The 25,580-nt window shown below is 39.1% G+C and overlaps 1 protein-coding gene across 2 annotated transcripts in view; it reads left to right on the top strand.

Moving 5' to 3' along the window:
- The window catches only part of tmeff2b (transmembrane protein with EGF-like and two follistatin-like domains 2b), an 83,422-nt gene extending 61,116 nt beyond the window's left edge, over positions 1-22,306 (top strand). The window contains exons 6-9 of one of the 2 annotated variants that reach the window (XM_056266869.1): positions 4,633-4,781; positions 8,761-8,884; positions 9,553-9,711; positions 21,666-22,306. In XM_056266869.1, coding sequence (XP_056122844.1) covers positions 4,633-4,781; positions 8,761-8,884; positions 9,553-9,711; positions 21,666-21,759 — 526 coding nt within the window. In that variant the 3' untranslated portion in view covers positions 21,760-22,306. Of the gene's footprint in view, positions 1-4,632; positions 4,782-8,760; positions 8,885-9,552; positions 9,712-21,662 lie in introns of both variants that reach the window. The other variant, XM_056266868.1, reaches the window with a different exon arrangement.
- Positions 22,307-25,580: the final 3,274 nt, after the last annotated feature.

The following is a 25,580-nucleotide window of genomic DNA, read 5'->3' as shown; positions in this document are numbered from 1 at the left end:
TATGACTCTCACTTAATTCTTGCTGAGGAGAAATGAACCCTTTTAATCCTATAAATTCTATATATATAACCATGTGATAAATGTATTAACATGTATCTAATTTTCCATCTCATGATTTTCCTTTTGGTTTGGCCTATGTCTTCATTCTCCTAAACTATTTTGGTCTGAAACATGATTTGCATACTATGGTTAACCAAAATCAAACTGTATGTGTAAGCATGTTTAGTCTCTATAAACTCCAATCTTCGTCCCCCATTTGTTCATTTACATTACATTTTGCTAACTTTGTGACGCATTAGTATTATAAGAATCTTGAAGATTATTTTGTTAAACACCCAATCAAATTACATGTTCAAAGGCCTGCTTGAAACAAAGGTTGTAAACAAATTCCCTCCAATTGAACAAATTCCTATTGGCTCACACACCTCCAGAGGGTGTGACATCTTCACGCTTTAAAAAACCACTGATAACAAGATCACGCCTCTTAGTCTCTTAGTTCTTTTCTGAAATCCTGGGCTGCGTTCCAGTCCAAAATTGTCATGCCCTTCACTTGCTAACTTCCCTCCGTCTTGTCCATTCGGATACGTCATTGCTTAGGGCCGTTACATAGTCAACGCGAGCAACGCGAGCAAGCAACGCGAGCGACGCGAGCTACGCGCTCCTTTTCATAGTACACAAGCGTCACCGGCGATGCGTGAAATGCAATACACCGATCGCGCAGCAGGGGGTAGTAGAGTCTAGAGTCGGGTCACGTAATATTCAGATCAAAATGGACTGAAGAGGAGTGCATATTGCTGATTTTACATCGGCGGCAACAAAGGATGTATACGAACAAGCTCGCATAACTTTTCCTCTTCGCCCGCCATTGTATTCAAATCTTCTTCTTCTGTAAACATAATAATATACCTTTTTATGTACATTACTTGCAATGTCGCCCCCACCGACAACGCATAGTATTCCGTGCATCGGCGCGTCGCGTATCAAAAACTAGGATGACACATTTGGCTACGCATTGACGCATAATGGCGGCCGAAGCGTAGCGATGTGTAGCCTTGCGCACGCGTATGCGTACCGATGCGTTGACTATGTAAGGGCCCTTACGTTGCACGAGTGCCCACTACTGGCGGAAACTGCAATTGGCTGAATTGGAACGTCCTAAGCCCTTGATCACTTGGAATCAGCCATGGAGTTGATTTATTATTTAATTTTTTTTTTCCTTTAAGAATTTGTTTAATGCAGCATCCAAATGTATATAGGTGTGTTTGGGTTGTTTTAAATTAAAAATATATATAATTAATATATCAGAGTTGTTTGTGGTGGTGGTGATTAGACGAGATCTGCGGTGACGTCACAATTGTGTTGCATTGTGGTATATGGAGCTGCCTGAAGTGTACATATGAAGTAGACTCGCTCCCTCTGTCAAAATCGAGGGAACAAGTGTCTGTCCACATAGACTTCCCTCGTCCACTGAAGTGGAACGCACTTCAAAATGGCGGCAGGGATTCCCCCGAGGGGAAGTGCTTAGGGAAGTTCGCAAGTGCGTGTCTAAAAGTGGACTGGAACGCAGCCCCTATGTGAAGATGATGCTGAACTAGAAGTCCCCCAAGGACCCCCAAGCTTGCGCCAGGCTGCGGCCTTGTCTTTCCATTCACCAAAGATCCTATGACTCCCACTGGTTCTCTCTCATCAAGACCACATCAGCAAAGATCAACTGGAGCCTCAACAAATTGCATCAGGACTAGGGTTGGGTACCGAAACTCGATGCCAGTAGGGAACCGGTTCCGACATAAACGGTAGTAACCAGACCGAATAAGAACGACAATTTCGGTGCCTGATTCCGGTGCCTGACTTAATTAGGAACACACGCGCACACACACACACACACACACACACACGCACAGTCTCTTCTGTCTCGCATGCGCGCTCTTGCTCGCAAGGTTTGGCTGCATTTCACGTGTAAAATTACGCGTCAGAACGCCCTCTGGGTGTGCCGATAGTCTGAATCCATATAGAATCGAGCCAATTCATTGGCTAATGGCACGGGCGCCGCCTCGACGCACTTACGTCGTCATATTATGTTGGCGCGCACGCGCCATCTGCTCCTTACGGTACTGATCCACTTTTGCGACACGACTGAAGCGTGGTATCGCAACCTCTCCACATTTGTAAGTTGATGCGCGTTCCTCAAGTTTACCGCTATGGGCGTGGTTTTGACCCAGCGGCCAGTCTAGAACAAAGGCCCCTCGAGAGACTACTTCTATTGGATAGACGCGTCGCGTTTGACGGATTTATTTGCATAAAGCTGGGCATCGGCCAGCTTTTTGACGCGCAGCATTTTTCCAAATGAAGCGCCGCCTTCCCGGGATGCTTTGCGGGCGCGTTAAAGTCGCGTGACGTCACCCATAGGAATAAAGTGGAGTGCGGCGCGACTGAAGTGTCGCACGGACAAGTGGATCAGTAGGCCTACCGTCAGATTTCTCTGCCGAAAAAGGAAGCTGGTCGGCAGCGTCTCGTTCCCTATTGAGAGAACATAGGTTACACCCAGTAACCAGAGATGTTCTCTTTCATAGGTTCACTCAACGCTGCGTAGCTAAGAAGCAGTGGATTTGTAGGCTGCTGTATCACGTGCCGTTTGAACTGACGCGCTACAGCGATCTGTCACATTTCAAAGAGCCAAAACGTTATTTATTGTGTGAATCTCGTAAAAATATTGACAGAATCTGACAGCTGTGGACTTGTTCCATATCAAAAGTAACCTTCTCTGTCTTGTCTGTCGGTGTCCTCTTTGTCCGCGATTTTTCTCTGCGTGAGAAAATGGATGTGTGTCGTGAGAGCGTGTGAAAAGGGTCAATTGCGTGAGTCTCACGGTCAATGCGTGAGAGTTGGCAGCTCTGCCTGCTAGTAATCTCTGCTAATCTCCAGTATTATTACATTGTTTGATACAATATTGTTTTATTTGATATTATGTAAATGTGTAAAATGTAATGTACATTTTTTTATTTTATATTGGTTTTATTATTACCATATGTTACTTGTATTTATATTGTTTAAAGATTTAAGTTAATATTGTGTCCAGTTTGGCCCTGTAAATAAAAGGGTATTATTTTTTGATAAAGTGTGTGCGGTTTCGTTTTCTTAAGTACCGTTTCAAGAACCGTTTAAGCACCGGAACCGTTTAAAAAATACAGAGTAGGTACTGGTATCGGATAAAACCCAACCGATACCCAACCCTAATCAGGACAGTTTAATTCAAATGGGCGAAAAACATGCAAGTATCAAACTTAGTCTCATTATTTGACACATTAAATATCCTTACCCCTTTTTAAGAAGGGCATGTTAGAACTAAACTGATGGTTTGCTCAGGCTGTTGATCTGCTGAACATCAAACAATGCTATAACTTCTTGCTTTCCTGTATTCTGCTTCAGCTCTCTTTCCCCTGGTAAACTGTCTGCATGTATGTATGTGTATGTTGGAGTAGAGTAAGTGTTTAGTCTAGTTAATAAAGTCTTGTTCATGTCACACGTAAAGTTGTCCGTGTCTCAAGCTCATATCTGGAGAAACTAATGGTAGATTTCTGGCTACAGGATCTGAATAGTACTGTACAGTAACAAAGACATTTCCCATGCCCTGGAAATGTACATTTCTTAGAATTAATAAACAATTAACACTGAGTGTTCACTGGACAAACAGGTTAATTGATTGTAGTATTCATTTTACTACATTAAGTTAATTCCATTAAGTGATCCAAATATTATAACAAGTTATTATTGATTATTAATATTTCTTAGAGCTAATTTGCTACACATTTGAGATCTAATGATGAACTACTTTATATTGCTATTTTTTTTGTAACCTAAGTGCACATAAATAATATTGCATACATTTGACATAATTACAACTTTATTGGAAATGTTAACAAGTGATATTTACTATGAATTGTCTTTGTATTCTTCATACTGTACATGACATGTCTCAGATTTCATATCAAGTATGCAAACTGACATTGTTGTCTTTTTGGTAATGAAGTACAGTAACTTTTGCAAAACCTTATCATAGGGACAAAATTGTTGTTTGTGATGGAAATGACGACATGAATAAAGTGTCAAAATGTATATAAATCTTTTTCACATAATACATATTAAATGGTTTATTTCCTTTTTTAAGATTTTTTTTTGTTTTTTTGTTTGTTTAAAAATCAATTAATAGGATACTTTTATGATGGATTTTCATCTTTAAGATTGGAAGTCTGTCTGGGTCAGGTTTATTATAGTTAACTAAAACTAAGACCCTAAAAAAAAAGCTTTCATTACTTGAAATAAAATTAACTTTACAGCGTTTTTAATCGTTTTTGCAGATCCATGTGAACAGGGATAGTTTTGATAAAGTTGTTGTCTGTACGTGAAAAATACAAATGAAAAACGTTTCTGTTTTGTAATACATTGTTTTCGTGTAAACGGCCTCTAAAGAGAAAAATAATAAAAACAAGCCCTGGGACATAACTAAAGTTGAATAAACAAAACAGTCTTATCTAGGGAATTTATTGTCTCACCCTTGTTAAAACCCAGGCTTGAATCTTCATCTAGTGCGGACAGTAGAGTTTACTCTGCTCTATGTTCTCTCTCTCTCTGTAGGTGTGTGTGTAACATCGATTGCTCCCACATCAGTTTTAATCCAGTTTGTGCATCAGACGGCCGCTCCTATGACAACCCCTGCCAGGTGAAAGAGGTGTCGTGTCAGAAGCAGGAGAGGATTGAGGTCAAATACCTCGGACATTGTAAAGGTCAGTCGCAACTCTCAATTTATTCAACACAAATGTGTTCACCTCTGCTCCAGCCTGACAGTCTAATCACTTTCATTCTATTCCTGATCTGAAGAGATTATGAGGAAAGGTACCCCTCACACACCATTTCTCTTACAAGGCTTTGTGTTTTGTTTTTGTTTTTATAAGCATAACTACATTCTGTACCCATGCGGTAGTTAGTAGAGCTTAGTAGATTCAAATAGTCACATGAAATGCAATATTTTGACTATTTGACCCAGACCCAGTCATAAATCATAAATTAGAGACCCATGATCATTTGTATAAAAAATACCTCTGAGGTTCCTGAACAACAGGGAAATGTTGCTACTGAACAAAAAAAACATCAATTTTTTATTTTTTTTATTTAGCAAGGACGCATTACATTTATAAAAAGTGACAGTAGACTTTTACATTGATACAAAAATTATATTTCAAACAAATACTGTTCTTTTAAACTCTCCATTCATCAAACAACCCTGAAAAATGCTTTGTGGTTTTCATAAAAATATTTAGAAGCACAACATTAAAAATAAGAAGAAATGTTGTGCAGCAAAGCAGCATATTAAAATGATTTCTGAAGGGTCATGTGACACTGAAGACTTTTGCATCACAGGAATAAATTACATTTAAATATATATATATATATATATATATATATATATATATATATATATATATATATATATACCGATATATATTGTAATAATATTCACTATAGTCATTTGTTGAGTATTGGACATTTTGTTTCAAAAACATTAAAAAATCTTACCAAAACCAAACTTTTGAAGGGTAGTGTTAATGTATTTTTGTTATTTTTAAAACGCATAACATTTTTGTACATTAAGTTTCCCATTTAGGGAAATAAATCAAAATAATGCTTATCAAAGATTTTTGCTACAGCAGTCCTTCATTATAACAATGTTTCCCACTCATAGATGTCGAGCATTTTAATGAAATTCTGACCTACTCGGATTGCGAAATGACTACTTTTGTTAAAAGTCCCATTTATGAATAAATTTGACATTAATTTACTAGTAAATGGAGAAAATTTCTTTAAGATTTGTTTATTAGAGTCTGGTTGCTTAAAATTTAATTTCAAATTCACTAAAAGTGTTAATAAATCAAAAGGCACTAAACATAAATGTTAATAGCCCTAAAAACAGTGTCGCTCCTCTCCTGTGATTAACAGAGCAGTGAGGAGGAGCATATTGAAACCAGCGAGTCTCTGGAGAACTAGCCTGCTTTATGTGTCCTCAACAGGCCACCGTACCCTGATACCTCCCAGTGTGTGTGTGACAGTTTGACTGAGTGGTGTGACCTGCTTCACAGACAGTGTGAGGAGAGAGTTTGAGAGTGTGAGAAAGAGAGAAGAAAAGAAAGGAAGGAAGATTGTGATTAATTGAGTAAACAGAGGAGGGTGTGGTGTCACTGCTGTAGCATTGATCCCTCCATTGACTTACACAGATACCCTTCAAATGCTCTCTTGCACGTCGTACACACACAGTTTTCTACTCACCGTTTAGAGACAAAACGTACTCAATGCTAAATAGTCTAAAACTCCTTTAAAAGGCTAGTTCATCTAAAAATTAAGATTCTGTCATCATTTACTCACCCTCTTTGTGCCAAGTCTAATTATTTTATAGCAGTCTATGAGGAACAGATTGAAATTGAAGACTGAAATTGGAGAGCTGTGGGGAAAGGGAAGGTTTCAGCAAATTATTTATTCACATTCACATGAGTGCTGCAGGAACCCAGAAACGAGTTAGCACAACGATCTCAAATGATCTCAAACTCAGTTCCTGCAGAGTTTAGCTCCAACCCTAATTAAACACACCTGATCATCCGGCTAATCAAGGTCTTCAAGACTACTAGAAACTTCCAAGCATGGTGAGTTGGAGCTAAACTCTGCAGGGCCGTGGCCCTCTAGGAACTGAGGGTAGGTTTACATGACAACAATGTACTAAAAACTTTGTGTTTTTTGCGTACAGACGTCAACGTTTTCAAAATGATCCCGGATCTGTAGCCTGGTTAAAACCAGACCATTCTCAGTTGTAACTGTTGTAATCATAGACAAATCATTTCCAGAGGGGCGTCGCCAACGGACGTCGCGGATAGACCTAAAACCAATCAGAGCGATGAAGGAGATGATGTATGCAGAGCGGCGGAGAAACATCTCGGAGTGTTGTTCTTTGCTCGGTTTTTAACAAAAAGGAAACGTTCAAATCGCTTAAAACAGACGCGATAGCTGATTCGAACGAGTGATGTTCGACGGCGGCATCCATCTTTGTAATGTAAGTTAGGCTACAAAATCTGCTTCAAAATCCCAGCGCTGTCGTCATCGTGTAAAGCCCGCCCCAACGCTTCTGATTGGTGCCTCGATTTCGGCGGATTGGAAATGAGCTTGAATGAGCTCTTTGCCAGACTAACTTTAAGAGCAAATCTAAGTTTTCCCAGACTAACGGATCTGTGAAAACGATTAAAAACGCTGTATTATGCTGCCAGGCCAGTAGTTGACGATTTCACTTTGAACACTACGCGCCTATAGAATGAACGCCTAATTTGCATGCGCATGATGTCACCATTTTTAGAAATTTGCATTTTTGTAGTTTACACAGAGACAGTAACTGTAGTGTTTTCAAAAACTTGCAATTTGAATCCTTTTTTCAAAACTTTGCGTTTTCAGGCCCCCAAAACGCTGTTGTCATGTAAATAAATGGCCAAAACGCATAAAAAGTTTTCCGTTTTTAGTTAAAAACTGTCATGTAAACGGACTCCGAGTTTGAGACCACTGAGTTAGCCTTTTTGAGCTTCGGCTCTGACTCTGCCCTATTAGCATAGACCCCGCCCTGAGTGAGCTGTACACAGTGCTACTAAAGTTAATTCAATCAAGAGCAGTCAATGATTTTCTGTTTTTCTTTTATTGTTTGATTCATATTAACAGCATATATAGCAGTAGGTACTGTATATCATGCTGCTTTCACTTTAAGACACAGATCTAATTTACACATGTGATTTCTTTACTTGCTATTTATGTTCACAGACATAACCGACTGTGTTTATGTGAACTTTGTTTGACATAACCTTGTGTGTATTTGACAGTTTAACCGCAATAAGACGTGAAAGAAAACTTAGTTTAATACTCACGGGACGCGCCGTCTGACAGCCAGCTTTCTGTGCGCGTGCTTCGGATGTTTGCGTTTAGAAAACCATATATCAGAAGTTTAGACTGATTGGGCTTTAAAACGCATGCAGATAACAAACTTTCATGATGATGAAGAACTGCAATGTCACGTGAGCGTGATAAATCTAAAACCAAACAGATGTTTTGTTTGTTTTCTGGCAGAGTATCTGAGGCATGAGCTGTAATGGCTCCGTCATTTGCATTTAAAGATGCATGCATGAAAACAGCATGTTTTTCCTCCCACTCAAAAATGGGCATTTACAACATGGTGTGATTGATCTGTGAGGTATTTTGAGCTGAAATTTCAACTTATGTTACATCTTGTAAAAAGGGGCATAATTAGGGATGGGTATCGTTAATTTTTTTTTCAATATGATACCAATACCTTGACTTCGATACCAGTACCTGAATGATACTTTTTTCTATACCAATTTTATGAAACCTGTTTTGTCAAGATTTCATTACATATTACCAACATTTTTTTTTTTTAGACTCATTTAGGCCACTGGGGGGCAGAATATATGTCGTGCTTTAAGCGGGCGCAAAAAGCTTGCCTAATGATTATGAATGTGTCGGGGAAAATAGCAAGGAGACATTTGAATTGTTTATTAATAAACTAGTGTTTTCTGAGTCAGTGTTGGCTGATGAAGAGGAAGTTGACGTTGCTGACTCGTCATCTCCGCAGTATAGTGCTCACACAACAACCTGACAACATAAACATGGCTGCAGAATTACAACAGTCTTCCTCTCTCTCTCTCTTTTCCTGGGTGTGTTTAGAGGACAGAGACCAGGTGAGCGAGGTACCGTGGGGTCTTTACATCCCGTGTCCGGAGCGTTACAAGAACTACTGTGTCCATGGAGAGTGCGAGTATCCTAGCAACCTCTCGCCCCCCACCTGCAGGTAACGGCACCACACAACACAGCATAATCTTCCTTCTCCCTCACCTACACACCCACTCTTTAAAGAACAGTGTGAGAATGATTTTGGAGAAGCGGTGATAAGACAAAAGCAGGGGAGAGAACGAGAAATGAGAGATGAGATGAGAATGAGATGAAAGATGTGAAGGAAGGAGAAAAAGAGAAAAGATATTGTGTATGTGCCTCTCCCAAAAAGATGATTCATTCCTACCAGCTGTGTGTGTGTGTGTGTGTGTGTGTGTGTGCGCGCGCTGGCTGGCAGATGTCCCTTTAACCGCCTCCTCTGAGAGGTCGAGGTTCTAATTAAACAAGACTATGTTTTTCCCAGTGTCCACCAGCTCCCTGCTGCACACTCACTCCCACACACACACACACACACACACACACACACACACACACACACACACACACACACACACTTCCACTGCTTTTTTGCACCTATAAACACTGAATGCCTAGTAATTATTCACAAAAAGTGGCATTAACATCCTACTGCCATGTGATTATACTCACGCTCTTTCACTGTCCTCTATCATCACATCGACACACACTACTTGATGTCATGGGGTCTGCTAAAATAGTCTTGACTATTCCCATCTTCTCTTTGCTTTAAAGTCTAATATAATTTTATCTTGTGTGTGTGTTTTCCAGTTGTCATTCGGGCTTCATTGGGCCGCAGTGTGATAGGAAGGACTATAATGTGATGTACGTGGTACCTGGTTCGGGAAAACTGCGTTACGTTCTGATCGCATCCATCATTGGAGCTCTGCAAGTGGCCATTATCTGCCTTGTAGTGCTTTGCATCACACGGTGAGCTTAAACACACAGATTTTTCTCTACACATTTTTTTTTTGCCATCACAGGAATAAATGACATTTTATATCATATTACTTGGTAAGCATAAGAGACTTTCAAAAACAATAAAAATATTTTACCAACCCCAATCTTTTGAATGGTAGTGTTCATACTTAAATGATTTTGGGCAAACCATCCCTTTAGTATAATATACACTCACCTAAAGGATTATTAGGAACACCTGTTCAATTTCTCATTAATGTAATTATCTAATCAACCAATCACATGGCAGTTGCTTCAATGCATTTAGGGGTGTGGTCCTGGTCAAGACAATCTCCTGAACTCCAAACTGAATGTCAGAATGGGAAAGAAAGGTGATTTAAGCAATTTTGAGCGTGGCATGGTTGTTGGTGCCAGACGGGCCGGTCTGAGTATTTCACAATCTGCTCAGTTACTGGGATTTTCACGCACAACCATTTCTAGGGTTTACAAAGAATGGTGTGAAAAGGGAAAAACATCCAGTATGCGGCAGTCCTGTGGGCGAAAATGCCTTGTTGATGCTAGAGGTCAGAGGAGAATGGGCCGACTGATTCAAGCTGATAGAAGAGCAACTTTGACTGAAATAACCACTCGTTACAACCGAGGTATGCAGCAAAGCATTTGTGAAGCCACAACACGCACAACCTTGAGGCGGATGGGGTACAACAGCAGAAGACCCCACCGGGTACCACTCATCTCCACTACAAATAGGAAAAAGAGGCTACAATTTGCAAGAGCTCACCAAAATTGGACAGTTGAAGACTGTAAAAATGTTGCCTGGTCTGATGAGTCTCGATTTCTGTTGAGACATTCAGATGGTAGAGTCAGAATTTGGCGTAAACAGAATGAGAACATGGATCCATCATGCCTTGTTACCACTGTGCAGGCTGGTGGTGGTGGTGTAATGGTGTGGGGGATGTTTTCTTGGCACACTTTAGGCCCCTTAGTGCCAATTGTGCATCGTTTAAATGCCACGGCCTACCTGAGCATTGTTTCTGACCATGTCCATCCCTTTATGGCCACCATGTACCAATCCTCTGATGGCTACTCCCAGCAGGATAATGCACCATGTCACAAAGCTCGAATCATTTCAAATTGGTTTCTTGAACATGACAATGAGTTCACTGTACTAAAATGGCCCCCACAGTCACAAAATCTCAACCCAATAGAGCATCTTTGGGATGTGGTGGAACGGGAGTGTAAGGATTCAGGGCGGATCTAATCCGTGGGGAATTTGCATATCATAATTAATAATTGGTAATTAATAATTATTCATACATGTTTGGATTAGATCAGTCTTACATGTTAATAAATCTCCCGATAAGGAAGGATCTGTCATTCTACCTGCATGCGTGCATGTGAATCCCGGAAATTAACCACAAGTTGATTGCAGTTAATTACACGGACCATGTTTCACAAACAGGTAAAATGAATTAGCTCAATTGTCAGGATAATATTTGTGGGATCCACAATATCATCTTACTTTATAGGATTTCAGGAAACGCAATTCTCTGGCCAGAAGAATTGGGTTTCCCACCCTATCAACACATACTTTTTAAAGTATCTTTAATTCGTAAAGCTTGTAGCATAAGTTAGACCTTTGGCACTTAAGGGACTTGAAATTGAGCAAAGAGACAGCACATCAATCTAATGAATATATAATTAATTTAATAGAGGCATGACTACTTATGTATTTACTACGGTTACATGGGATATATGTATTTACAAACACATAGACAACAATGAACAATACAATAAGACATCAATGAACGAGAAATGCATAAAGTTTGGACAATGGATAACGTACACGCGTGAGCGAGTAAGAGAGAGAGAAAGAGGGAGGGGTAGAGAGAGAGAGAGAACATTGACAGAATTTCATTGGCAGGAAGACATTCACCTCTCCGATTACAACACGAAACATCATCTTAAAACTTCTTAGAAGCTCTATAAAGAGATTATACTTGCACAAGTTATGTTATGGTCTGTCTCTGTGTGTCGAGGCATTCCTGTACGGCCCTGTCTGGCCGCGTGAGCTGAGTCCTTTGTGTGTGAGGAAGCGTCACGTGGGCTGCTTGGCGCGCGTGTTGAACAGAGGTTTAAAGTCTTGGAGCTAACATTACCAAAGAAAATAGATTGGCTAAGTTCGCCTCCTTTCCTGGGAGGTGAACTTGGTAGGACACTTAAGAAAAAGACGAAACTTTTAGATGAAACAAAAACAAAAAGGGATTTCCCGAGGGGAAATCGAGTCAACGACTACATTGTTCAGCAGACGAGGAGACCAGCGGAGTAAGAGAGCGAGCGAAGGGGAGAAGCGTCATTTATCACTTTTGGAGAAATCCAGCCTCTTCCTGTTGGCTTGGCCAATTAGAGGGTTGGAAGTTTACAGGCGGGACTTTGGGTTTATGGCCCTTTGTCTCCAGAGAGAGACATCTGAAACCCTAATTTCGTCGGTTGTTTAAGAGAAGAATCTTCACAATTCTTATAATACTAATGTGTCACAAAGTTTAGCAAAATGTAATGTCAATTAACAAATGGGGAACGAAGATTGGAGTTTATCGAGACCAAACTTGCCACAAATGGATTTGGTTAAACATTAGTTGGCAAAGTTTGAAACATTATCCAATTAGAGTTGTCGAGAAACATAGACCAAACCACAGAAAGGCAACTCATGAAATAGGGAACTTAGATACATCGTTCATACAATTCTCAAGTGGATATATAATAGCATATATATATGAATACAGGATTCATTTCTCCTCCTTGGTTAGAATGCAGAGAGAGAGAGAGAGAGAGAGAGAGAGAGACACTTCTCTGACATTCCTGGTGAGGTCGTAAATGCTGTTATCTAAGAACCCCAGGCTCTGACAGTATGTTAAGTTTTGGTTCTTACTGTCCCAAAAAGCTGGTGCACATAGAATCATAACTTTTACTGTAATTTCTTGTATCTGATTAATTCCGCTGGATCATGAGAATTAAAACAAGACCAAGAACGATGTATAACAATACTGGGAATAGACAGTTAAATGTAAAAATGCATAATGATAAAGTCACAGTTATTCCAATGTGACATGGGCAAATGGACACACATAAAAACACATCAAATATATCTGGTTGAATGTCTTTTAAAGAAAAGAAGTTTCTTTTCGCTGTAGGATTCACTTCCTTTGGGACATTCCAAAAATGTCATAAAATGTCTTAATGTCTTGTAAGCGGACACCACGCTCTGTCCTGAGTGTGGGTGTCAGCTGTGGGGAAGGTGTGTGTGTGTGTGTGTGTGTTTGTGTGTGTTTTTTCAAGTTCCAGGCCTTTTGGGGCTAAAGGCTTTGGGATTTTAGCACGAAGGTATTTAGTTATTCAGATTCACCCTTGCCCAGTCCTTACAGGAGCTTCGTGCCCTGGATGTGCATCCCACAAATCTCCATCAATTGAAAGATGCTATCCTATCAATATGGGCCAACATTTCTAAAGAATGCTTTCAGCACCTTGTTGAATCAATGCCACGTAGAATTAAGGCAGTTCTGAAGGCGAAAGGGGGTCAAACACAGTATGGTGTTCCAAATAATCCTTTAGGTGAGTGTATAATGCACAGTGGCCCCAAACAGAAAAGTATTTGAACAATTCCACATTTCTTTTACATAAGTTTAAGTTAAACTTAAGTGTCCAATACTCTGGGTGCCACTGTATATGTTAGGGATAATGTACATCCAGCCGGTTGTTATTGCAGAATATCGCTGATCACCCTTTCGGGGTTTATTCTGCAATAACTACCGGCTGGATGTACATTATCTCGCTTATTACACGGCTACTTGCCACATAAGTAAATAATTAGACACTAAATGTTTTATTACGCATTTATCTTTAAACGCAAAGTTTCAGCGAAGAAAGCAGTTGCTAGCAAGCGGCAAGTTCAAACTAGACGGACATTTAAGGGATATGGTACAGTAATACCATTTATTACACTGCATTTCACCACATAATTAATTATGGGGATAAGAGATATTGATTTGAGATGAACACTTTTCTAACTTTAGTTAGTGTGTAATGTTGCTGTTTGAGCATAAACAACATCTGCAAAGTTACAACGCTCAAAGTTCAAAGCAAAGGGAGATATTTGCTTTTAAAGAAATAGTTTTTTTAAGGACTACAACAAACGTCTGGTTGGGACTACATGACATTCCTCCCGGGTTAGTGACATCACTAACCCTAAAATTTACATAAACCCTGCCCCTGGAAACACACAGTCCATGTTGAGAAGAGGAAGAGTTGTTGTAGTAGAGCACATTTGTGAGTCTGCTCAAACTGTCGCATCCATCTTTTCACATGCAATACAGTACGTTACACAAATGCAATAGAATGTCACTCTGTACATCTTACAACAGTTCAATTAAGTAATTGTACACAAAAACTAGCAAGCGTAGTGCTGAGTTCAGTTTCCTGGATGAGCCTGCGCTATCAGTTTTAAACGGTTGTTATGGGGGAATAACATACCGCGATTGACCTATCAGAATCAAGTATTCCACAGAGCCGTATAATAATATGTATTAACTGCATGTACACAGAAATACACACACTTGTATGAATGCGGTGACAGCTTTGCTGATTATAATGGGATTCGAGTGTTAGTGTTGTCGCATTGCACACTGCCTGTATATAATTTATTCAAAATTCAACAGCTTTGTTTTCCCTGCTGCTGAGAAGGACAGTGTGATTTTCTTGATTGTCTGATTGATTCATTAACAGTTCTCAGCTTGATCTAGATGTGAAGCCTACAATAAATAAATATGACATGCAGTTGCCGAAGACAAAATAAGTTTATAATTGTAAACCATGTAAATCAGAATAACTGTGATTACAATATCCAGAGAAATGTTCAACAATTGTGATTTACGATTATTAAAACCTGACACACACGTGCAGTCATGAACAAACATGAAGTGAAAAGGTACACAGTGTACTCCGCAGTGCCCTCCTTCACCTTACAGCCCGCAAACGGTTTCTATAGCAACACACTTTCGAACTGCAGCAGTGACTTAGGACGACTTTCTCTTATCAGTCTCCTCTTGCTTTCTCTCTCTTTCATTTTCTCAAGTCCTGTCTCTCACCGTCTCTCACTGTGCGTCTTTCCTTCTAGCTAATCAAAGATGCTCAGACTGAAGCATGTTTAATCAAACACTCTCCTGCAAGGACGTAGTGATTAGGTGATTGTAATGATTCTCTGACGCCGCGTTGCATGCAGAGTGTGAGAGCTACTGGGAGGTGACAAAAGCAGTGGTCCGGAGAGATTGTAATAGAGAGAAAATACAAAGAGCGAGGAAGGAAAATCAAGCACTCTCTGATGAGCCATCATTCAGACTCTTTGACCTTTTAAAAGTTTACAACCCACTACCGCTGTACCTCCACCTGTAAGCAGGCTTTCTGAGGCCTGTAATGTGTTATGGTTGTGTTGTGATTGTTGCTTTGGCTCCCAGAGGCAGTGGAATGGGCCGTGATGCCATAATGGCTCTGTTGCCCTCAGTGTTTCCTCCCCAGGGAGAAATTGCCACCTCGTTTTCATATAATCAGCACAAATGGTCTTCGACTACAATCCATTTAATATAACTCTCCAAAAGTAGCCCTGTAGGATCCTAAAGCAGAGAGTTTATTGATTAAAGTGAAAGCGCCAAACAGACACAACAATGCAGCAAAAGTGTTTCGCAAGGATTTAATGGTCCTTTTTTAGGACAACATATTCCCAGTGAACCGTGACTCTTGAACCTTGGCCCTCTCACCCCCTTCCCTCATCTGAAATACGTTAACTCAGCCTAAAATCAGCCTAGCTTATTGTGTCCTCTTCTATAGTACGCCATAAGTTACCTTTGACAAGAAATGCAACAAGCAAACAGCACAGTGAGTGTAAGAGTTATCACCAAAATAAAGCAAAATGTAAAAAAAAAAAATAGCAGCCTATGGTGACAACTGGCCGGGTTGTAAAATGTATGGCACACAAAACCAACAAAACTTTATGTAAGCCGACGCATCATGACAGTGAACATCAATTGTGACATTTTGAAACATGTTGATAATAAACAATATCATTAGACTGCCACAGCAGACGATTAAATGCACAGTATGAAACAGATTGTGATAAACTTTTTATCTATTTATTTAATTCAACTTATGCACATGCAGAATAACAGCAAATATGCATAATTGTTGCTGAGTTGTTGTTTTTTTACAGAATGACCTTAATTCTGCAAAATATTTGATTTTTTCAAATCAAACCGAAAATATATAAAAGGGTGGCAGTGGCAGCCAGAATAAAATCAGTTGGCACGTGGCCTATTTTAAATAATTAAATCATTTTTAAATAATAAATAACTTGCCCAAACAACAAACAATCTTGTTTGATGCTGTCATCCAGCAGTATAGCTTGCTGGGGTTGAAATGGTTTCAAAAGCTTTGGCTTTCTGCACCAAATTAACTCTTTCCCCGCCATTGACGGAATTTTCCGGCTTTCTGTGTTTTCAGTGTTAGATGGTAGGAGGGGCAATTACGCATCTTCTGAAAGAGTAGATCTCCGTATCAAAAATTTGAGATTTTCTCAGCTTTTTGTTCAAAATGTTGCCTTTTTGTGAAACTTACCCACATTCAAGTGTGGATAAAAAATAATGCATTAAGCTAGAATAAAACGTTTTGTTAAAAAATTTCCATGATTTTTTTATTTATTTTTTTATGATCAAAAACGCTGAGGTTGACTGGAAACTTTATTTAAACACGCTGACCGGGAAAGAGTTCAGCTCTGGTGTACTTTAGGTCTTCCTTTGCCAATTAATTAAAACATTTCATTAAAAGTTAAGACTGGAAAGCGGCATGGATAATAAACTAGCAACAATGTCCTCCTCACTAATGTTACCGTACTTGCATTTTCCAACACTATTTTTCTTTTCCGACCGTGTTCCAAACAGCGGGTGGAACTTGTCATAAAGTTATAGCGATAACAAACCATTTAGAGTGACAATATCATTTGGTCAATTTTTCCTGTCACTTGAAATTAGTCTCTCATTGACTTGCTATTGCTTGGCCCTTGAAAATAAATTATTTCAAATGATTATTTCTGAGAGAGTTACACATCTGTAGTCTTCACAATGCATCAGGGTTAAACCCAGATTTTTTAACAGTACAGTATGTGTGGGATACTTCTCACATAAACAAAATTTTGAGAAATAAAATCAATATTTTGTCTTCACTGTGCAGTTTCAGCCAGAGAAAATAGTTTTGACTGTCACAGCTAAAAAAAGAAAAGAAAAAAAAAGGTATTTAATTCAAATAATGCACAAAACTATGGAAGCTTGTTTCCGCCACTGAATAAAAATAAAAATGAAAAAAGAATTGCGACTTTTTATCTTACAATTGCGAGTCAGAATTGTGAGAAATAGTCGCAATTGCGAGATATAAAGTCGCAATTCTGAGATATAAAGTCGCAATTCTGAGAAATAAAGTCGCGAATTGTCACAATTCTGACTTTTTTTCTCACAATTGCATGTTGACATCTCGCAATTCTGACTTTATAACACATAATTGCGAGTTTATATTACGCAATTCTGACTTTATAACACGCAATTTCGACTTTATATGAATCAATTCTGACTTTATAACACGCAATTGCGACTTTATATGAATCAATTCTGACTGTATATCTCGCAATTCTGACTTTATAACACATAATTGCAAGTTTATATCTCAAAATTCTGACATCTTTTCTCACAATTCTGACTTTACAACACGCAATTTCGACTTTATATTACGCAATTCTGACTTTATAACACGCAATTGCGACTTTATATGAATCAATTCTGACTTTATATCTCTCAATTCTGACTTTATAACACGCAATTGCGACTTTATTTCACGCAATTCTGACTTTATACCCATGCAATTGTGACTTTATATCAATAAATTCTGACTTTCTATCTCGCAATTCTGACTTTATAACACGCAATTGCGATTTTATATCACGCAATTCTGAGAAATAAAGTCAGAATTGTGAGATAAAAAGTCGCAATTACCTTTTTTATTTTTCATTCTGTGGCGGAAACAAGCTTCCATATAAAACAGTTTCATGGCTGCTAAGAAATATGGATGGCCATTAATTTTCTCAATTCAACCGTCATTGGCTGTTGTGACAAAAAGTTAATTTTGGGCTGTGAATGAAATCCTTTAAGACTTGGTAGGTGATTCGTTTTCTCAACCCGTACAGCCAGTGAGTTAAAGGTTCTCTTCACTGTGTAAAAGTAAATGTTTGCGAGCGAGAGGATGGAACTAATTAAAACAGGAACAGCTTTGGTCTGGTCAGGAATCAGTGTCCCCCGCGAACCCTGCTGCCTCCGAGCCGATTTAAGAGCCAGGGGCGCACTCTGCCCTATGCAAAACATGACATTTAATAAAGCGAAGAGGAAAATATAATAAAGATTCCTTGTGGTGGAAGGTTTCCCCTGCCGAGCTGCTAGGGAAGAGAGAGAAGCTGTTAATGAGACAATTTAAACCACAGCAAGTGCCTGTCTGTCAGTATCTGATTTCCATTCGTCTCTCTCTCCGTCTGCCTTTTTCTGTGCATTATATACTTTATATGTTTAGAGCTGTACTTAACGCATAAATGTAATACAATTAATTATGCGAAAGAACCTGTTGAAAAATTAACGCATGTAATCATGCCACTGACCCGTATGTAAATTCTGTAATAAGCAGTGTTGGGGGTAACACATTACAAGTAACGCAAGTTACGTTATCAGATTACTTTTTTTCAAGTAACGAGTTACTTAACTCTTTCCCCGCCAGCGTTTTTGATAATTTTCACAAAAGTTTCATGGCCCCCACAATATTTTGTTGTATGAATATCTGAACGTGCAATATATCAAAAGAAAGAACAGAGCCTCTTATAATAATAAAAAAGGTTTTATTCTAGCTTTATCAACACTTGAACGTGGGTAAGTTTAATTAAAAAAGCAACATTTTGCAGTAGCACCTCATTGCAGTACACGAGATCCAGGGGGTGGAGTTGGATCCAGATCTAAGGGGTGGAGATGGGTAGGATTAGAGGTGGGGTTAGGGATCAGGGGGCGGAGATGGGTAGGATTAGGGGTGGGGTTAGGGATCAGAGGGTGGAGATGGGTAGGATTAGGGGTGGGGTTAGGGATCAGGGGGCGGAGATGGGTAGGATTAGGGGTGGGGTTAGGGATCAGGGGGTGGTGATGGGTAGGATTAGGGGTGGGGTTAGGATTCAGGGGGCGGAGATGGGTAGTAGAGATGGGCGGTTGGCGGTTACAGCCGCGGACTCCGCGGATAAACCGCGGATCGGGCGGATGACGTGACGAAAAAATATATTTTAATTAAATTCGGGCGGGTGGCGGGCGGTTAAACCAATCAAATGAAAAATATATGTATACATTGTTAAATATTGTTATCTGACTATACCTACAACCAAAAAAAAATTCTGGTAAAGGATTCCACCAAGTGGCCCAGACGTTGATTGACATTGGAGCTAAGTTCGGTGCTGTTGACGCTGGACGAGCCTGTTCTGAAGACTCCCGTTAATTTTGAATGCACGGGAAGTGAGCGGAGAGCGCGTCTTTTTCAGGCACAGTGCAATTCATTTTATACCATCAACAGGCCTAACAATCATATAATAAACTATACAGCCTCGATATTAAAGAAACGCCGAAGTCAGTGCTTGTTTGTTGGTGCGCCATCAGCTATAGTTCTACAAAAAGACAGATGAAATCTAATATTAATAATTGATCCATGTCGGTATACACAGCCTAATATTTTATAATGAAAAATAGCCTAGGCTACACAATCAAGATAGACTATTTACTTTTTATTTATTAAATACAGGAAATTGGTTAATGAAACATGGATTAAAATTAAGATACAATTAATACAAAACGAAATTCGCTTTAAAGAAAGGCTTTGTGCTTCTGTTTGAGGTCTCTGAAAGCGGCACTAAAAGACTTTCACGGAGTGTTCGCGTCCGTAATGGAGAACTGTCACGTAACATTGTTGACGCCCCATAATAAGCAGCATGTTGAAATTATGTGCCAAAATGCGTTTTTCTATTAGGCTACAATGAAAATATTGTACAGTAGCCTATCAGATAAGGTCAGGTTTGCCGAAGTGCGTTTAATTTAGGCTATTTATTTATTTTTGTCCCTGCGCGCCGATCGGAGACGTAGTTCACTGCTGATATTCTGAGAGCTTTCTAGTCTCGCGGCTGTCATCAGCAGCGCCTTGTATCGCCTAATCAGCGGATGGCGGGCGGGTGCGGTTTTGAAAATTGGTCAAAAACGTTGGTGCGGATGGATGGCGGACGGATGATGAGTTTTGTGATGCGGTTGCGGATGAAATAATAGCCCATCCGCGCATCTCTAATGGGTAGGTTTAGGTATATGTAAGGTGGGAGGAGTTGAATTTCGTGTTCTGCAGTGAGGACCATCTCACATTTTGAGGAAAAAGCTGAGAAAATCGTGTTTTTGTCAAAGACTACATCCAGATGGGATTCAGAACGATGATCAAAACACAGATGAAGTAGATCAAGTCCATCAACACCCCTAAAGCTTCACAGTGCCATAGCTCGTCCTGCATCAACATTTCATTCAGTAACATTAGGCAGTTTTGATTAATATGCTGTTAAATGTTGATGATCGCGTTATTTTACTTATGCATATAATTACATATGATATCGCTTTTTTCGGCATCTTCCTTCACACGTGTTTTGATCAGGAGATTCAGTAATCTTTCAGAAGATGCGTTATAGAGCCCCCTACTGTATAACAGTGGAAACCCGGAAAATTCCGTCAATGGCGGGTAAGCGTTTTCTTACAAATGGCGGGGAAAGAGTTAACACTTTTTCCTTTTATTCACTGACAACTCTACTGTCACCATGTAGAGAGAAATCTGGAGTAAGTGCAGAGGTATTTCCTTCAGCCTGAGGCTTATACATTTAACTTTTGGTATGAAAGGGCCTTTACAGTTGCCAAAAATATAACTAAAAAAAAAAAAAAAAAAAAGCAAGCCTAGTCCAGGTGAGAAAAAGTACCGTAATGAAAAAGTAAGGTAACATTACTTTCCATAAAAAGTAACACATTCAGTACCTTTTTTAGTGAGCAATGCAATATTGTAATGCATTACTTTCTCCAACAATTATAAAAAGTAACTTTTTTCAGAAAAATAGTGATGGAGGCTTGCTCGTAAGAACATAGATCAACTATTTAAAAAGCCTTGTGTGAATGTCTACCTCAGACAAAACTCAGTTGAAAATTGGATTACTATAGACTGTAGGCCAATGACAGGCTTATGTTTACATACTGACTTCTAAACTCAATATATCCTTGTCAATAACTTTATCATTTTTAGGGGCTTTATTAGCAAGTATTGATATTTTTTTTTATTGACAGCCCTAATCTAAAATCTAATCTAAATGTGATTTTTCTGTTTTCAAAAAATTGCAGTTGTTTTTTTAAAAGCCCAAGTTTTTCTGTGCTTATTTGTAGGGCTGCACAAATTGTTCAAACCATTTGTGATTATATCAATACAGCTATAATAATAATACAATATTAATATTTCTTATTTTGTTTACGTTCATTTAATAATAGGGCTGCCTCCTATTAGTCGACTAAATGTTAGTCGATGAGAAGAGGCTTAGTCGACCAACATTTTATTAGTTTGTTAGTCGGAAAAAAAAAAACTCCACAGGAAGAGGCGAAGTCACGCAGTCTGTGAAGGACAGATCATTAACGGCGGGTCCTTGTGGTAATTACAGTGACTGGTCACGGATATTTATGGATGTCGTTAAACCATCAAGCTTTAATTTTGACAGAAAACCACAGAAATGCTTCTCATTACAAATTTGGGAAGATGGTTGGGAATATAAAACCTTTTTTGTGTGTTTACAGAAGGTGTCCACGTGGGAATCGGATAGCACGGCAGAAACAAAACGTTCCACACTTCAACTCCGAAAACACCCTGCGGGCCTCCACCAGACTCATCTGACGAACCCTTAAATTTAGAGTGACATGTGCTAAAGACAGCAGAGAAAGGCCCCAGGGAATTGTGGGAACACACACCCCCCTCCAGACAGGTGTGTAAGACCTGAGGCGGGACTCATGGCAGTGTGCAAACCTTCTCGTCTCTTGATTCCCATAGGATGCACACAGAGGATGGGCCTCATGGGACGGGCCTGCAGTGGTTTTTCCACCTGGCCTGCAGGCTTGAGTAAAGCTCAGTGGGAAAGAGAACAGGCAGTCAGCTTCGTCAAAGCATCAGAGCATACAGCCAAAAACACCCCTTCCCTGGGGTTGCAACGGTCTGGAAAAGAGGAGTGGGGACGGATGGATGAATGGGTGACGGATGGATGACTGGAGCGGTGTGCCACATGTTGCCTTGTATTTGTTGTCTATGACACCATAGAAAAAAAATGAGCTCTCCAAGGCTCTCCTTGGTTATGGATTATATATTTCCAATAGGTTAACATACTTGTGATGTTATTTTTCTTCGTTTTTATTCGCTGTAATGTAAATAAATTATTTATATCATGTGATTTGATGCATCATGTATGACTGACCTCCACAATGCAAAAAATCAGGTATGACTTACAATGAGGTTTCATTTGGTAACCTTTGTTAAAGTTGTAGTATGTTATTTTTCAAATTCGTTGCTGAACATTGTTGATATTTGAAATCAACCCAAACAAACTCACCCCTCTCTTTATTGCTCCGCCTCCAAAGCTCACCCTCCAATCCTAACCACCCTGATCTGAGTCGGTCTCTAACCCCGATCGCCAAGTATCTCAGACAGCAACATAGTGTCGGCCCAGATCCGGCCCGCATCTGGGCCGTGTGGAATCCACGTGTACCAGATGTGGGCCGACACCACAGTGCTTAGCATAAGTAAACACACCCATGATAAAGTTGACTAAAAAGAGGAATAATAAAAACAAAATCTTTTGGAAATTGATCTTAATGCCTTAATTAAAAAAATGAGGAAACCTCCAACCTTTAAGGACACAAAAGTTTCTTTGTGTTCCCGTAAAAAGTGTTCCTGAATAAAGTTCCCTTGGCCTTTGGAATTAAAATAGCCCCACATCATCACATACCCTTCACCATACCTAGATATTGGAATGGGGTACTTTCCATAAGATCATCTCTCGATGCAAATCAAACCAGCTATTAGGCTAACTGAAATAAAACCATGCCAATCTCTAGGTATGGTGAAGGGTATGTGATGATGTGGGTCTATTTTAATTCCAAAGGCCAAGAGAACATTATCAGGATGCATAGCATCCTGGATCCATGAAATAACTGGCCTTTAAAAATAAAAATCTGCTGCCTCTATGGGAATTTAACATAGGGGTGTCCTGACTTATGCACCCTGTATTTTAAGGAAGAACAATTATTTATTTACAATACATGATTCATTCACAAAGAAAATTGGTGTCCTTAAAGGTTGGAGTTTTCCTCATTTTTTTAATTAAGGCATTAAGATCAATTTCCAAAAGATGATTTTTTATTCCTCTTTTTAGTCAACTTTAGCATGGGTGTGTTTACTTATGCTAAGCACTGTATGTTGCTATCTGGGATAGGTCTCTGCAGGATAGTAATATGAGTTACCAGATCAGTGGTCGAGGCAAAATTTAGAAATGGCCACTTTTGTTCCGCAGAGACCCCATACTCCCGATCGCCGGCATGCGAGGCGAGTGCACTAACAAGGACACTAAACAGTAAACACTGCATTCTCTAGCAGTCATCAGCCTGCACAACTCTCACTGGCCTCCGTTAAACACACAATGCAAGAGTGAATGTCTATTTATCGTAGCAAAAGCGCAAAAAAACAATGCTTCATGAAAAATAAAGCGAAGATGATGAGCGAACGACAAGGAAGCACAAAAATAAACCAACATACACAAGAGTAGATCCGACCAACTTTCAAACTATTTTTCAAAAATCGCTTACCCCACCTTTAGCTACATTAGTTAACATGAATTAACAATGAACAAGCCTTATACAGCATTTATTAATCATAGTTAATGTTAAGGTGTTAAGATCAAAAGTTATATGTTAAAATTAAAGTTCACCTAAAAATGAAAGAAAAAAGTCACAAATATGTGAATAAAAGCTTAAATTCAATCCGTTCATCATATAAAGAGATCGAGTGTCTTCATTAAAATTTGGACTAAATCTCTCGATTCATATGGATTCGTTTTACGATCTCTTTATGAACTTTTTGAAGAATCAAAGTGGTAGTTGTGTGGACTGCCAATGGAGGAAAAGAAAGCTCTCATATTTCATTAAAATATCTTAATTTGTGTTTCAAAGATGAACGAAACTCTTATTAATATTGGCGCAGCAGAAGTATTTTTGTCTCTGTTTAGAAAAATATCTAAACATCTTTAAAATTGAATTCTCAAGCAAAACTATACAAGATTTATGCTGAAAACAAGAAAAACATTTTGCCAATAGAGAAGACATTCTCTGAAGATAATTTCTTGATTTTGCATGTTTTTGTCTTCATATATGCACTAGTACAGGGTTTCTTCGGGTTTTAATTTAAGACATTTAAAAAAAAAAACGTTTGAAGACCAAGGAAATTAATTTGAATGAAAAATGTAATGGAACGGTCGATATGTTTTCTAAATGTAAATGTCTAGGGAGAAACACAATGAGTTGTATTAGCAACACTTTACTGTTTGAAAATACAACTTCCAACATATCTCCATTACTTTTTAATTCATTTTTCAAAAAATATCAATAAAAATTAGCCAATTCCCAAGCACTATAACATGGAAATAACGTTTACTGTTCCTTCTGATTCCACTGCAAATGTCTAAAGATTCTTAAATGAACCTTCATATACTAAGCAAAAAAACATACGGCTTGTTTTAGAAAAATCGACTTAATTAAAGTTGTCATACCCCATTGACATTTGTTCTGCTTTTAAAATCATTTTTAATTTTGTTCAGTTTAAAAAAATCAAGACATCTTATGTTATTTTTATCTTATGTCGCCCGTCGGTGTATGAATGAGAGAGTGAATGGGTGAATGTGAGGCAAAATTGTAAAGCGCTTTGGTGGCCATTGGGTCTGTGAAAGCGCTATATAAATGCAGTCCATTTACCATTTACCATATTTTGCATCTCAAGTTTATATTTCAATGGGAAAACAAAAAACTATAAAAAAAAGGGAGTATTATAGTCATCTTTTGCAGTACATGCGACATTTAATGCCACTTTATGAATTTAAGACTTTCTGTTCCGATTTAAGACTTTGTTGAGGCTTTAATTTGTAGAAGGGTGAATTAAAACCCGCAGAAACCCTGCAGTATAAACCGAATGATCTTCCAAAACTACAAAATTGTTTCCTAAAATGTCCTCAACCTTCCTGCAACATTCCTTCCTGCTAAACCTTCCAACTTTGAAGGTCTTGTCACTTGTGAAAAACATCAATACTATGACAGATTTTAAAGTACCCAGAACTCTGTTGATTAGCTTTAGAACTGAGATGCATCCTTCCTCGTCACCTTGTTTCTCTTAGCACAATCTGACACAAGCAGGAAAGGAAAGTCTGTCTGTCTGCCTCCTCCGGCCCAAAGGGAGTTGTAGGCGGATGAAGCCCAGCAGCCGGTCGATGGCTGTGAGCCGCACCCATTACCCAGCAATCAATGCTGCCACAAGATCCGACTGTCACAACCTCAGTCCGGCTCTCTCCTACGCCTCCGAGCTGTCAAATACAATCACCGCCAACAAGTAGTGTGTGTGTGTGTGTGTGTTGTACTGTTACCAATGCCCTCTGTGACCTAAGATAACTTGTGGAACCAGAT

This window comes from Rhinichthys klamathensis, unplaced genomic scaffold, assembly GCF_029890125.1.
Source record: "Rhinichthys klamathensis goyatoka isolate OS25496 unplaced genomic scaffold, OSU_Roscu_1.1 h1tg000254l_1, whole genome shotgun sequence".
Classification (NCBI taxonomy): domain Eukaryota; kingdom Metazoa; phylum Chordata; class Actinopteri; order Cypriniformes; family Leuciscidae; genus Rhinichthys; species Rhinichthys klamathensis.
Note: the sequence above shows the minus strand (reverse complement) of the source record. Positions and strands in the feature narration are given on the sequence as shown.